General features: G+C 39.5%; 1 protein-coding gene across 1 annotated transcript in view; it reads left to right on the top strand.

Moving 5' to 3' along the window:
• Window positions 1–16,152, top strand: part of CNTN1 (contactin 1) — a 244,415-nt gene that overhangs the window by 180,060 nt on the left and 48,203 nt on the right. The window contains exon 16 of the mRNA XM_037390093.1: window positions 12,077–12,197. Coding sequence (XP_037245990.1) covers window positions 12,077–12,197 — 121 coding nt within the window. The remainder of the gene's footprint in view (window positions 1–12,076; window positions 12,198–16,152) is intronic.

The raw sequence follows: 16,152 nt of genomic DNA, 5'->3' as shown, positions 1-16,152 counted from the left end.
TAACACTCCCACCATTCTGTATGTATGATTTATTCTGTTGTTTTGGCTTTAAATGGTTCAAACCTCCTCAAATTTAAATACCCTTCTTTTGTGCTCCCAAGAGGAACTGCAGATGTGGAGAGAAAAGGTTGCTAATCCTACCTGTAATGTCCAGGAACACCAGAGGACATGTTCAGTTTCAGCCCCATGTTCAAAATGATGTACCATGTAGGACTCCTGCAGAGTCTTTCTCCTAGGCTGGCAATATTATTTGATTTTCCATGGACCTAGAGATTCTTTTTCTCTCTTTTTCAAAACCTGTTTATCTCCATGTGAGCAGATGTTTCAAACATAACTATTTCAGTCTGATTAGGAGCAAACCAGTCTTTTTGAGGGGTCAGAGTTGCCTCAGCCTGCTCATTTGCTGAGTTGTAAACATCCCTAAGAAGTCACACTACTCCCAGTGAAAAAACAAGTCTTTGACCAACAAACCAGTAGAAATATGCTAAGATCAGCTGAAAAATATTGAAACCCAAAGGCATAAAGCCCTTTCTGCAATAAATCTCCCAAAAGTCTTATGTCCAAACTCGGTAGTGGGGTATTAAGCAGTTTGTCGTGTATTTTGTGTTGCCTCAGGAATTACAAAATATGTAGGTCTTGACTAGTACACTGGCATCTTTCAAGACATTTCCTGCATGTGGCTATTAAGCCACACTTTTGATAGGTTTGTATTTGCTCTTCCATACTAATCAGTGCATAGGAGTACCTTGAAAGAGTTGAATTGCCTCCTAATGGCATGGGTTTGTCCTTAAAGGGTGGAATGAGTCTAAGTATCAGTCAAAATAAGAGCTTAAAGATTAAAGCCCCATTGTATGTATTCCTTGTAAAAGAGCAAATAAAACCACTCTGCCTTTGTCAGATTTTATTTGGTTGAATGCTTTTAGCTTCCTGACAAAAGAAATTGTGTTCCATGAAACAGAAAATCAGGCTGAAAATTTTTATGAATCAGTGATTTTGGAGTGGAAGGCAAAAATGCCTTTACCAGAGGACTTGGTAATGCAATACCATGTAATGCAAGAAAAAGGAACCTGAACTTTCTCCATCTGTTGGTGATGTGTTGAACATAAGTTTTTATATCACTGACGCACGCTTTTGGGTTTTACTTCTAATAATGAAGATAGAAGGAAATTGGATTTTTTTTTCTTTTAGGTGAAATTAATTCTGAAATGTAATCCAAATTTTAGGGTACTTTGTAGCAAAGCACTCCAAGTGAACAAATCTAGGGCCAAATAAGGGCCACAGCAAGTGTGTAAGGTGTAATTCACTGTGAAGACTGACTTAATATCTAGGTTCCCAGCCACCTGTTTCATCTTCCAGATACCCAGTGGTCCTGGATCTCTGAACCCTAAATTTTTATTCACTCAACAATGTTTAGACACTTCAATAAAGTGCTTGATTTCAAAACCAGATTGACCTACTTTTGCTAGGCTAGCTTGGTCTCTACAGACCTTCTGTGGTCTGCAGAGAAAGAGAAAGAGGTGGTTCACTTCATGTGGGTGTTGAATCTTGTGCTGGAAGATTTCCTCATTCAATAGATTATAGAGATGGATACTCCACAGGATGCAGAAGTAGGTTAAGAGCAACTAACTTTTAATTCACTTACACAGTTAACATTAAGTAGATTAGATCCAAAGATCAATTAATTTATTTGTCAGTGTGTAACTCTTATCTTCCTGAAGGGTATTTCTTGGTTTGTTATGTTCCCTTTGCAACTGATCAATACTGGTAGAAATTATTTTAGCAGGGGCGGCTTCTTGGTTTGCATTGCTAAGCCTTATTTCTGGGCTTTCAAATGCAAAGCAAGTCAGATAATCTCTGTTCCTCTTCCACGGGCAGTTCAGTCTTCCTCACCCAGGACAGAGGGGACAGTAGGATTGCATCTGAAGTCTGGAACTGTGATTTGTTGTTACTTGGTTATTCAGCACTTAAGTAACAACAAATGCAGAATTTTTAACAAATTCAACGAATCCAACACAAAGATTTATGCAGGGTGTAATTAAGAGAAATGTGCACTTTCTGTATTTCTGTTTCATTCGTTATCATATTCTTGCACTGAAGGTTTTTCCTCTTTCTTGCGCAAGCAAAGGGATTTTCTCCTGCCTATAGCTTCCATCGCTGTGGCAGTTCTGAGTTCAAGTCACTGGGTGGCAGGTTTGCTTAGGCTTTCTCGGATGCAAAGGCCTGAGCTGTTGTGCATTTGACAGCAGAGCCCTAATTGCTGGGCTTGAAGCAGTGGAGTCCCATGATGCCACCCAAACCCTTCACAAACATAAAAGAAAAAAATATTCCATCATTAATATTAAAATTACTGATGCATGCTCTCTGAGCTATAATTTCCTGTTGATGAAGGATCCTCATCTGTCTTCCTGATAATATCACTATTAATTTATATGACAGCGCAGATCAACATGCTAAAACTTGATACAGCCACAGTATTTCAGTTCTCAAAATAATACTAATATAGTTGTCACATACACATAATGGAATGCTAATGAAATTCATGTAAATACCTGCATAAGTCGTCTTTCTTTAAATGGAAGCTTTGGTATCTCCATCATTGCTGAAGGCAAAACTAATTTGCATTACATTAATACTAAAACTCATCTATCAAAAGAACATATGTCAGTGCTGTTTTTATTTCCTGGGACAGTGATACTTAAAATGAAAAATATATATAAATTGGTTCAGCTTTATGTTTTTCCTCTGATTATTTGATTGAGGAACTGAATATTAACACATCCTTTCAAGTCCCATAGAGATATAGCACTTAAGTAATCTGGAAAACTCAAATGTCCAGTCATTTGTTATTTATGGATCTGCTTTTTGTCATGTATATTTAAAGACTGAAAAGCTTACTTTTAATGTGTATTTTCTAAAAGTATACATTATCCACATTTATTTATATTCTTTTAAGTTTATTATGAAAAATTCTTTTTAATACAGTAAGGTGTGTAATTATGGTGGTTTATACTTTCGGAGCCACACTAGTACAATTGTATGGATAGTCAGGAAGAGGAACTCCATAATTTAACTGATTCAAGTCAGAGTCAGAAACTTGTACATACACTTAGGAAGAGACCTGATATAGGCTGTAATAGTCTTAGTCATATAGACACGCATACATTTAAAGTACTTTCCATGCCATCAATATTCCTGTGTTTTCTACATTGTTTTATTAGTTTTATTAGGGGTTTTTTTGTTATTTTTTATTTTCTGCATAGTTTATGAGTTTTATTAAACAATAGCAGTGAACCTGAAACCCTGACATTTTTGTCACCATTTTTCTTCAGTAAGTTAAGTTTAATTCCCATACTGTTCAGGAATCTGTCCTGCTTGCAAACAACTTTCTTTTATAAGAATTAAAAGAGGAAGTGGTGATGGAAAAATGCAGCAAGGCTGGATGATAAGTTTTATCGTAGAGACAATTCACTTGTTGCATGCTCACATTTTCTCATATTAGCAGTGAGCTTATCAAAAAAACATAAGGAACTGTATTTGGGTACCTGAGACCCTTTCACAGCTACCAAAATGCAGGCCTGTATCACCCTATCATGTTATATAGGGATCATTTAAAGTACCTTGATGAAGTGGTTTGTAAGTTCGGTTCTTGGCATCTAATGTTTTTTTCATCCTGCAGAAGTTACTATCCTTGTTTTTATATCAGATAACTTCATGGCTTAATGCTGTTTTGTGATCATAATTTATCAAAAAAAAGCATCTATGGAGTCCCACTCAAGATGATGAGCTCCCCTCTCCTCTGCAAAAACAAGAGAAAAGCCAGCAACAAACAGAATTCCAAAATTATAGGTGAAAAACTGGACTGACCAAGACTATTTATGAAAGTTGCAGCTGTTACTTTTTTTTACAGTAAACTATATTTTTTTAAACTCAGAATTTTAGAATTCTCTTAAAATTTTTTGCAAAAGTTGATTTCTATTGTTTGGTACTTGAGTTTTGTTATGAAATTTACATCTTGCTTTTTAAAAAGATTTTAAATAATTTTAAAAAATAATGAAAAGTAGAAAGCAATCATTCTGTTCCTATTATGAAAGGAGAAGAATCAATATGCTGATGCAGTTATTTTTCTAATGGGATTTCAGCACCTTTCACCACAAGCAGAACCTCTGGTGTTTGAAATAAGGAGTTAAGCTACTGGACCAAAAAGCTTGGTACCAGCAAGAATGAGGTCATTTTAGAAAGTGTATCACAGGACTTTATGCTTTGTTCTTTCTAATTTCCATCAAAATAGGAGTTTTAAAACTGAGAATTGGAAAATAGTTTCATTTTAACATTTAGGGATTATTTACCTTACCGCAGCTTTAATGATGGATATTTTTTTTTTATGGAATTGCTAGGCAATCTTTCCCTGGGAGTTCACAGTCCAAGAAAGTTGTCTTTACTGATGTTGGGCACTGCATAGCATCATACCCAACTGAAAAGCTCTCACAGAATGAGGAGTACTTCAAATGGTGCTGACACACCTCAGTGTCATGACTGCTACAGAGCAGGACTTTAAGACCTGCTGAATCCACAGTGACTGAAATCAAGCTTTTGCAGTGTGCTCTCCAGTTTTCATAGGTTCAGGAATGTGGCACAAAAAGCAATCAAACATATTCAGTGCAGAACTTGCAGGCTCTATTCAGCTTTGAAGTCGCTTCTGAATCCAAGTTGTCTGCACATAACTAGCTCAGGTGTCCCTGCAACCATCATACAGTTAACCTGCAGCAGTGTAAACTTCACTGTGTTCTCAAAAGCTCTTTTTTCCTTATGCAAATATTATTCCTCTTACTTTATCCCTCTCTAAAGTACAGAAAGCTTAGCAGTCTTCTAGGACCACATACATAATATTCTGGAGATGTGTGGCCAGACAGTTCCTTTGCATTAAAGTAAAAAACACATGGAAGGGCCTGTTTCTTCCCTTTAACTGTTAAACTGGTTAGTTCAGATACCAAAATCCACACTACAGATGTCTAAAACAGGTGAGATGAATTCCAGATTGGAGACAGTGTTTCCCTAAAAGGAAGGTTCTTCAAAACTAATGATTTTGTAAACCACAGAGAATAAGTTGAACTATAAAAATCCAATTAGAGGAGCTTAATACCCGCTTGGCTTTTGTAAATCATTATAATTTGCAGTTCCTTGGCTAGACACTGTAGACAAAGATGTTCTACTGCATGCCCCTGCTTCAGCTGATTACTGAGCAGACACTTAGTTTCATTGTATAAATCTCTCCCTACGCATTCCACAGTTTTCTTCAGCAGAAGAGATACAAAGGTTTTCATTTTAATTTTTCTTCACTGCTTTCCCTGGTAATCCTCCTTGCCGAGTATGGAGTATAGCTCCAGTTATATGACAGGAAATGAATAGAAAGTTCAGCAGGACAACTGAAAAATTGAAGAAAAATGTTTCAATAGAATAATAAAATCACAGAATCATAGAATTGTTTAGGTTTGAAAAGACCTTTAAGATCATCAAGTCTAACCGTTAACCCAGCACTGCCAAGTCCACCACTAAACCATGTCCCTAAGCACCATATCTACATGTCTTTTAAATACCTCAAGGGATGGTGACTCCACCACTTCTCTGGGCAGCCTGTTGCAGTGTTTTGACAACCCTTTCAGTGAAGATTTTTTTCCTAATATCCGAGCTAAACCTCCCTTGATGCAACTTGAGGCCATTTCCTTTTGTCCTATCACGTGTCATTTGGGAAAAAAAATCCTTTCAGACAGTTGTAGAGAGTGGTAAGGTCTCCCCTGAGCCTCCTCCTTTTCTCCAGGCTAAACAGCCCCAGTTCCCTCAGCTGCTTCTAAGACTTGTGCTCCAGACCCTTCAGCAGCCTCATTGCCCGTCTCTGGACACGCTCCAGCACCTCAATGTCCTTCTTGTAGTGAGGGGCCCAAAACTGAACCCAGTATTCAAGGTGCGGCCTCACCAGTGCCGAGTACAGGGGGTCGATCACTTCCACTGTCCTGCTGGCCACACTGTTTTGGATACAGGCCAGGATGCTGTTGGCCACCTTGGCCACCATGGCACACTGCTGGATCATATTCAGCTGGCTGTCGGCCAGCACCCCCAGGTCCTTTTCCACCAGGCAGCTTTCCAGCTACTCTTTCCCAGGCTTGTAGCGTTGCATGGGGTGTTAGTGACCTGAATGCAGGACCTGGCACTTAGACTTGTACCTCATAGAACTGGCCTCAGCCCATCAGTCCAGCCTGTCCACATCCCTCAGTAGAGTCTTCCTTCCCTCAAGCAGATCAATACTCCCACCCAACTTAGTGTCATCTGCAAACTTACTGAGGGGGCACTCAATCCCCCTCATCCGGATAATTGATAAAAAGATTAAACAGAACCAGCCCCAGTATTGAGCCCCGGAGAACATCACTTATGACCAGCCACCAACTGGATTTTACTCCATTCACCACCATTCTTTGGGCCCAGTGATCCAATCAGTTTTTACCCAGGGAAGACTGCACCCATCCAAGTCATGAGCAGCTAGTTTCTCCAGGAAAGTGCTCTGAGAAAGGGTGTCAAAGGCTTTACTAAAGTCTACGTAGACAACATGCACAGCCTTTCCTGTCATAGAAGGAGATCGGGTTAGTCAAGGTAGGAACGTTCAGTTATACACTGACAAGAAAGAAGAGGCTGTGTGTGGATTGGAACAAAACCTGGGAGACAGAGTTGCAGTGAGCTCAGTCAGTACAGTTTTTTTTAATATATTGAGGGATCAGATGATTGTTCATGAAACGCATGGCAAACCAAATCCACTAAGTACTGGTTTGTTTTTTTTGAGAAAGATCCCCAAGACTGTCTGAAGGCACTGTCTCAGTACATTACTTTCAGTGCCTTGATGCTTTAGGGAGATGCTTTAGGCATGAGTGAGTTGGAAGTCACATGTTTTGGCTAGGTTTGGAGTAAAATTTAGAGGCAAGGGCCTAATAGTAACGTAGTAAGCATGGAATGAGATGGATGGAGTCAGTGGTTAAGAGCAAGGAGGGGAAGGAAAGCAGAAGACAGTGCTGAGTGTGAAGCCAACAAGCAGTTAGGTCTGACAGAAGCCTTTGAGGGAACCTATTATTAATCCACAGTGCTATTCTGTTTAGAAGGTCAAGATATGCCAACTTCTGTGGTAGAATTAAAAAAATAGACTGCAAAATCAGTTGACTGTAACTTTATGTGCTTATGAGACTTCACAAACTACCAAAATCCATGTGCAAACCCTAGTTAGGTAGCAGAAGTCGAGAAAGCCAGGTGTGAGCACTACTCAGAGAAATGGAGTTTGCAGTATATTGTGGATTTCCATCATCAGCCGTAAAGTTGTGAGCCATAAGTAAACAAGTACCTAGGCTTTTTCTGCTGTTGGAAATGAAATAACAGGGCATATTACCACAGGGATGCTGGTACAAAGCACAGTGTCCTCAGGCATTCTCAGCAGTATGCCAAATGGAGAAGAATAATATATTTTTTGGAAATATTTCCCAGTCCACATTTCAGGGGTAGAATTAGCGCTGTACTTCCTTTACATATAAATATAGTTCACTGAAGGAAGAGATTCTTTAGTTGGAATGACTGTCATTATTATCCTTCTGTTGTTTTTTATTCACTCGTAACTTTCATGCCAGCTATGGCTTATAAAACAGTGAGATAAGGTCTCCTGTGAATAAGATTGAGACAACAGGGCTGCACTGGGCGTGTTGTCCCCATGTCATCTCTGATATTAATGTCAGGAAAACAACTATGATCACATTTACATTAACATTCTTCAACAGCTGTTCTGCTTGTATCTACCACATAGCAGATCCTGTACTGGCAGGAACAAAACAATTCATGTGAACTCATTTAGGTTAATAATTTTAGACACAGGTAATAGAAAAAGATGTTTCAAATTATTGCTAGCTTTGGGAAAGCTGATCTCACCACCAAGAAACCCATCTCTTCCACATTACTTATCAATTCTCTTATCTTACCCTTACTGTGTATTAAACACCTCTGAAGCTCAGAGGTCTTAATTTTTGAATCTGAATTAAAAAAAAGAAGACTGTCTCCGCTTACCCAGTTCTTCTATGTCTGCCACTTTAGTTTTATTATTTAAAATGGCTTGTTAGCTTCATAATAATTTAAGTTCCTTTATTGTCTCCGAGGTCCCAACAGAAGTGGACACTGCTTTCAGTCGTAAGACCAGATTCCTGTAAATGGTATTTGATCTCACAGGGGCATGTTCTGATGGCTTTCACTAATTTAGTGCACTGGCGAAGGTGATAGTCAAAAGAGAAAAGTGAATCTCAGGAACAGGTCATACAATGCTATTTTTGACGTCGCTATTAAAGCATAAATATAGGGCTCATATAGTGAAAGTCTTTGCTTGAAACTCAGTAAATAACTGAGTGGTGAACCGCAGATACCCTTGGAACATCCCTGAGTACTGCTATCACTATTTCCAGTCTGTGATTCAGTTTTCTCTGAGTGAAGGCAGGCATTTTTAAACTTAGCCAAGCTGAGGTTTTTGAATGAAAAAATACAGTGCATTCATATCTAATTTGTGGACAGAATTTGCTGATGCCCTTACTCTTTATTTGCTTTGTAAGCTCTTCTTTTACCACCAGGAACTTAGGCTTTTGAGGTATGGAAATCTTCATCACCAACTGCATAAAACCTTGCTCCAGGAGAGCTTCTGAACTAACAAGATACAATATCGTATCAATGGGTTGTTGATTTTTAAATTATGTTACATTTTCCCATCCATTTTTCATCATTTAGATTTTAAGACCAAGATCCCCTAAGGGAAATGAATATTAGAGCAAGTATATGGGCACATAATTAAGAAATACAATGAAGATTTTAAATCAAAGTGCTAACACAGGAGTTAATGTGTACTAAGACTAGTAAGAATTTGGAATAATTTGTTATTGAAGAAATAGTACAATTACGAGAATTTTAAGTTTATGCAGTTTTTCTAAACCTTATTCCTTTGCTCAGCCTTTGCTTATGTTTATTTGCAGATCAAAGTGCAAGCAATGAGCAGAGATTCACAGGCAGTGTGGTTCTTTCTAGGATGACATTTATTGTTAATAAACTAAAGGTTTATACACAGCACTCAAACAGAGGACTGTTTGCCTCTTTTATTAAAACCAAAACCAATAAGAACAAAATGGAAAAAGAACAGGAACTGAAGACTCAAGGGGTTTGAACTTTGACAGCTTCTTTGTTGTAATTTTTTGGAGGGCAGAAGAGCAGGTGGCTGCTCTCTCTGCTCCCGCAGAAGTACTGACACTCCCAGTGATTTTCCTTCATGAGAGCCACTGACAGCATTGTTTAGCCCACTGTAGACAAATAAGGCTTACATGTGGTTAGGCAGGCAGCCAGACACTGTTCACTTATGCAGTAATCCCTAGAGATTTTCAAAAGATGCTGTTCTTGAAGGCAGTCCTCCTGGGAGTTCTCATAAATAAACTGGGGGGGCAGGGGCGGCGCTTGCACAGAAATGCCACTGTCCCGGACTCACCTCATCTCCATATTCTGTATGCACTTTGGCAAATTAAAAGCCCTGTCATATTAGTCTTGAGTGAAAAGTGTGGCAAATATATATATATATATATATGTATGTATATGGACATGGTTTAATATTAGCTAGAAGAGAAATTATCAGAAATATATTGAGATTATTGGATTGTTCGCTGATGTAACTAATCTGCTTAATCATTGCTAACAGCATTTGTGTCACTCAGAAATGAAAAAGGTACAGTGTAACTGGCATTTCTCTCTGACCCTATGAGACAATCAAGTGTTGCTAGCCAGAATTAAGCAGTTTCTTTCATGTGTGCTTGATTCTCCTTTTATCCAATCACCAGTTTACCTCAGTAATTTCTTAAAGATGTGAGTTCTTGTGTTGGACCAAAAAACCTGGTGTTAACAGATTTCAGTTTGGGTTCAAATTTTATGCCCGCAGAATTTGAAGCTGGTATCCAAAATCCTCTATGGAGTTTGGAAAGGAAAAGAACAGTTTTATCTGGCTATTTTAATCTCCTCTAAATATAGACTCTAAACTAGCATTCTAGTTTCAGAACATTTGGAAAAGATTTAACCTAGCTTTTTTCTCCCTCCTCTTCAATTTGGAATCATAATCTGAATGACATAGCTTTATTTCATTTCTTCAGAATGTCTAAATGCAGAGACACTAATACCTGAGATCGTATTGAAGGTATTTGTTGTTTCCTAGAACCTTCCATGATCATAGCACTAGTTCTTACACCTCAATATTTAGCAATTTCTTTTTTACGTACCGTTTTGCATCTGAATTCCTTTTGTTCCTGCCTGTGAAGGTTTCAGGGTTGCAGTGAGGTATCTGAGTGTTTGTTTTCTTAAAAAAATGTATTTTTGAACAATCTCCAGTGATTTAGAAATTCTGAAGGTTGCCCCTTTCAGTATAGGGTGGTATAAATCCATCTGTTAATCTTTTGTAACATTTTGACTTACACGAAAGCAATCGGATATATTGTGGAAAGAATGTTTGGGATTTTTTCTGAAATACCTTTAAGACTAACACGTGATTTAAGCTAGTAATCTTTTTCTGGAATAAAATGCAGATAGATAAGCAAAATATTTCAAGTGTGTTATTTTTAAACATTTATAGAAATGTCTTAACATAAAATGTGTTTTTCGTTAAGAATAGCTGTGGTGTATGCAGTGGTCTCTATTCTACTTTTTTACAGGTGCACATCTAGTTACCCAGTGGGTTCACAGAAGTGTCGTAGGACAAAAATACTTTATTCAGTTTGCCTATCTGTACAACCACAGGTAGTGGCACACGGTGAACCTTATAGCCAGCTGAAAACATAGCTATATATTTTCCAAATAGCCCAGCATTGGTGAGGAGTGTTGAGGAAGGATTAGGGTCTGTCATGACGATGGCGATCGGCACGTGAGCCTCGCTGAGTGACACATTGCTTCCCTGGCGGTCCTGCCGCCGTTGGCCAGGGAGCAGCCGGAGCTGGCTGGGGCGATGGCGTGGCCGGCAGTGCAGAGGCCAGCGGGGCCAGAGCCCCATGTCCCTCAGAGCCCGAGGGAGGCCAGCAGGGCAGGCCTGGTGGCCCAGGGGTGGCTGGGCAGGTCAGTCATGAGGAGGCCGGGCTGCGGTCAGGCTGGGAGGTGAGCTCGCTGCTTCATCAGGCCGGTGCCAGCGTGGCCCTTGCCCAGGCTGGGCTGTGCGGGGGCAGGAGCTGCAGCACTGGTGGGGCCCGAAAGGTGACTTTTCAGCTCAACAGCAGCTCCTGCAGCAAGGAGTCGGCCATGGCTGAGGCCTCGCTGCGGTGCTGTGGCTGTTCACCCCACCCCGGGTCACCAAAGCAAGGGGCCACCCTGGGCCACGCTGTCTCAGAGCCGGCCCAGAGCCCTGGCAGCCCAGCCTCCCACCATGGGGGTTGTGGTTACTGTCATCGTCCTGTCCATTGCCAACACCGCAGCGCAGAACAGGTGTGGTCTTGCCTCCGAGGTGCTGGGGCACCTGTTGAACATGATTGTTTCATTGCAGTTGCTGCATTGTACTATCTCTTTGGTACTTCTTTGTTTAGACTGTGATTGTAGCCTCTCTGCCATAGTAAGAGCCAAATGATAGTTTGCTCTGTTAGTAGCACTCCATGACATGTTATCATAGAAACATGCATAAAAAAGCAAGTAAAAATCAGAAAAAACATGCAGAAAAATCATCTGACTGCTGTTTATGAAAAAAAATTTGACGGAATTTAATGTTCAGATATGGGCTTCAAAAATAAAATTGAGATGTTTGCTTGTAAAAGAACATTTGCTAAGATATCTGGTTTTTTCATGTCTGGTAAGGAGCAGCAGCTCCTCAGGAAGCACAGGACACTTTCAACAGCTGTCATATAAATCACATGTATCTTCGAGGGTGATCTGTTCTTGAAGTAAGCACTTGCTTTTTGGAAATAGCAACCACCGTGTATCAGTTGGGAGGGATGTGTAGACAGGTATCACATAGCTGCACAAGGGTGTTTACCAGCTTTACTGAGTACTATTTTTGTGACAGATTAAATCCAATGGTGAGCTGCTCATTAAAAATGTTCAGCTGCGGCATGCAGGGAGGTACATGTGCACCGCTCAGACAATTGTGGACAACTCCTCGGCTTCAGCTGACCTTGTGGTAAGAGGTAAGGTTCTCCAGGTAAAACAGAAATGTGGCTGGTTTTCACATAGACGGAGTGTTTCTGATTGTTTGGAGTATGTTATTTCTCATCAAGAAATGACAGAAATTAAAATTTGTAGTGCATGAATATGCAAAGCCCTTGAAGTCTACTCAGGGTACTGATTCTATTGCAGACATTTAGAAGTCTAACAGAACGTGTGTTTTCCTGAAAAGCAATAAAGATAGTTTTATTATGGATATGTGCCTTGTTAAAGTAATTTTTAGGCAATTTAATTTGGTGCCCATTATTAAAAATAGATTTAAAGTATTGTTTCAATGTATCCATTGTATATAATTTTTAAGAAGCCACTTCTGTTTTCTCACAAAGCTTTACGGATTAAATTATTGTGTATAATACTAGGCCTACACCAAAAAGATTCTTAGTTTTCAAATGACAGAAACCAGGACATGTGGGGTTAAGATTTCCAGTCCGTTGTTAACTGATTCATGTCCCTTAAGTCTCAAATCACTGTGCTTTCTCAGACTGTAGTTACCCTACAGGATATGTTGCAATTCCTGGTTTCAGTAATGTGAGTTAATTCATGTCCTTCGGGCGTTTTACTCTGTTTTGTGCCTCCAGGTATAACATGTTCTGAAGTGCTAATGCTCTGTAATGCTGACAATTCAAAGCAGACATAACTTGTACTTGGAGCCACATTGCTGTCATGTTTTGCCCCACATTCCAGTTATACTATGGAGCTGTATAGCAGCTGAAGTATAGCTTGTGCCTTGATTCTGAATTTCTGTCATCTGAGAATGCTGTAGACTTGAATATTTCTCTATTTAATTTTCACTGGGTGTTAACTGCCAGTGAAATACCATCAGTTTTAGATGAAATGTCAAAGCAAATATCGTAAGTGGTGAAAGTGCAGAATACTTATTAAAAGAAAAAGGGTCTGCTCGTGTGCCTTAATATTATGTCAGCAATTCCTTTTAAAAATCAAAAGGAAGATGATGTGCCTTATCAAGCTTCTGATTCTCCTTCCAACCCAGTAATTATAATTAAAATCATTGCTCTGAGGTTATATTGTAGAAGATATTAGCATTAATTCTATGCTCAACATTTGGGTTTTAATACACTGAACACAGTTCTGCTTAGTGCTGAGTAATTCTCACTACCATTTTTGTCAGTGGAAGACTCAGCATCTTACAGGGACAAGGTTAAATATCTGATGAGATATGACAAAGGTGACATAGTTTCACTGAATTAGTAGGAAACGGCAACAGCAAAGTATGAAAACACAGAGCTAGGTTCCAGAGTGTCTCATCAATGAAACAGTAAAGGATAGTCGCTGTTCATGCAGGCACATGAAGATATTTTGTCTGTCCACAAAACAATGTAACAGTTCATATGGATTGTCCTATGTGATCTTAGAGTATTAAAAGTGCAGTTGTGTTCAGAATTGCTAGTGATATTAGTGATATGGAGAAATAGTGTGAAATAGGGACAATGGACATCGATTGTGATTGTATATGTCTGCTCAAGGAATGTGGGTATGGTGACTGGTCATGGGTGTGGTGTCTGGTCACAGCTTTGAGGAGACACCTACCCTTCTTCCTCTAACAAAGGGGCTATTTATAAAAAGGATGAGAAAAGGATGAGAGACATTTCAATGTTATCTAGAGGAAGGGAGTGCTAATTCTTCTTGCTGGAGAAGATCAGATGGTCACAAGGACATGAATCGCCTACAAACCTGCAAGACCACCACATTCCAGGCAAAGGACTGATAAGCTAATTAACATACGAAGCGAGAGTAAGCGGGTTTAGGTGACGAATATGTATAGGTGTTAATTGAATATTCATTTGTTTTATTGTATAAATGTGAGATGGTTCGTCACTTTGGGCATGCACGCTTGTGGAGGAGCGATCCCCTGTGCATCTGCGCGCAATAAACATACTTACTTTATAACTTTCGAGTTAGAGAGTCTAATTCCGTATGTCATTAGCACACTGAAGACTGTCAGCCTCCTGAGTGCAACAGGCCTTAATGACCCTGACCAGCTTCACCTCACCCAAGACACCCACCCATGCAACTGCCCATAGGCCCAGGAGCCCATTAAGCTCAGCCCTGGACCTTCAGCCCCAACTGGAGCTATGTTACAGACATGCCCGCTTCCAGTTCTGCCTCTGGCCCTGCCCCCTGGGTGGGCTTCAGACCTATGACGTAGGTAGCACACCTCCTACATCCTACATGGATGGACTGCTTGGATATATGCAGTAGTTTGTCACCTGGCCGCACCTGATTCATTGCTTGCAGTACCTAGGACTGCCATATCAGCACCCAGCTCTGATCACTATATTCAGACCCTGCAGGACTGTGCCCCATTGTTGAAGGAACTGCCAGCCCTGGGGTTACTCATGGGTCCTGGCTCAGCTTTCCTGAGGGAGCAGCTGGCCCTTGTGTTTCCTGACACGTGCCATTTTCAGAAACTTTGATACTGAGATGAGAAGCTGTAAGAGATGTCTCCTAAGGAAAGAAGGATCTTGGAACTCATGAACCTTTTCATAACTTCCAGCTTCAGGGCTTCTGAAGTGAACAGTCTTGCAGAAGAACGGGTCTCTCAGGCCTTACCTGTGTGAGTCCTTAGAGCTGGGCTAGCAAGTATGCACATTACCAAGGTGGAGAATTGACTAACAATCCTCATCTTAAAAATCAGCTCTTGGCAACAACTTCTACTTCATACATCCTCCGAGAAGACTGAGACTGTTTCCGTGTTCAGGGAGATATTTATTCCTTATCTTGAAAGGGAGGTTCGAGGACAACTAATTACTGCATTTGCCACAATTTAAATTTTAATAGAAGTTGGTTATGAGCCATGCAGTAGTCATCTGATGTACATTTTTCCCAAGGATACTAAATGGGAACAGTTTTTGGCTCTTAGGAGAAGAAACAATCAGGAATTTGATTGTCAGTCATAGGCCCATAGCCCAGAGAGATTGTGTAGAGTGATACTGCTTATTTCTTTTTAAACAATCACATATATATTCTTTAAGGGGCCAGTCTACATTTGAATACTTTTGGAGTCAGGAAGGGGCACGCTTACTTGTTAGAAAGATAAATTCATTGAAACTGAGGAACAACAACGTATGGTGGTATATTTGTTTGATTCAGTTAATTTCATTTTATTCCTTTTGCTGAGATTTATGGAGAAAATAAAGAGCTCAAGCTGAAGATACATTTGGCACACTGTGTGGTTAGATCTGATGCAGAAATCTCAATGCATTCTTTCTTGTTGAGTTGTTTTTGTTTTGGGTTTATGTGGTTTCTCTGTAAATACTGCAGAGAAGTATACCCTGTTATTGTTAGGGTTTTTAATATGTTCTGGGACTTGTTCAGTCACATTGTTGGATAATTACCTGAATCATGTTGGCATATTACTATCTCTGAATGTGGAATCAGAAAATACTTCTCAATAGTTCTAATGCATTGTCTCTGTTTCTACACAACAGTTAATATATACCACATAACTGTGTATCATAAACCAGAAGCATAATAACAAAACCAGAACAGTCAATATGAAAAGAATGATCTGAAAATATCTATAGGCCAAGTTTATAAGTAGGTACTAAGCTTTGGGTTACAGTATTACTGTAAGTTTTAGGGTTTTTAGCACAGGTTACTGAATTGTGGTGTCATTTACAGATGAAGATTCTTCTACTCACATATGTATGTACCTGCATCACTCTTGTTAGCTTTCTAGTCTGAAAAAATCACTAGCTGATCTCTACATTTTAGCCTTTCTTTTGAGGACAAGGCACAGCACAGCAACAATAAAAATGTTATCCACACAAAGCAGAGGTGTGGGAATAGTAGTAAATAGAAGAAAAAAATAAATTTGAAAAATTTAAATTAAAAATTAGAAAAAATGCAAGCGTTCACTTCAGCAGTTTTTGTCTGTTATTATTATTCAGAAATAAA

Source organism: Falco rusticolus, chromosome 5 (genome assembly GCF_015220075.1).
Source record: "Falco rusticolus isolate bFalRus1 chromosome 5, bFalRus1.pri, whole genome shotgun sequence".
Classification (NCBI taxonomy): Eukaryota; Metazoa; Chordata; class Aves; order Falconiformes; family Falconidae; genus Falco; species Falco rusticolus.
Note: the sequence above shows the minus strand (reverse complement) of the source record. Positions and strands in the feature narration are given on the sequence as shown.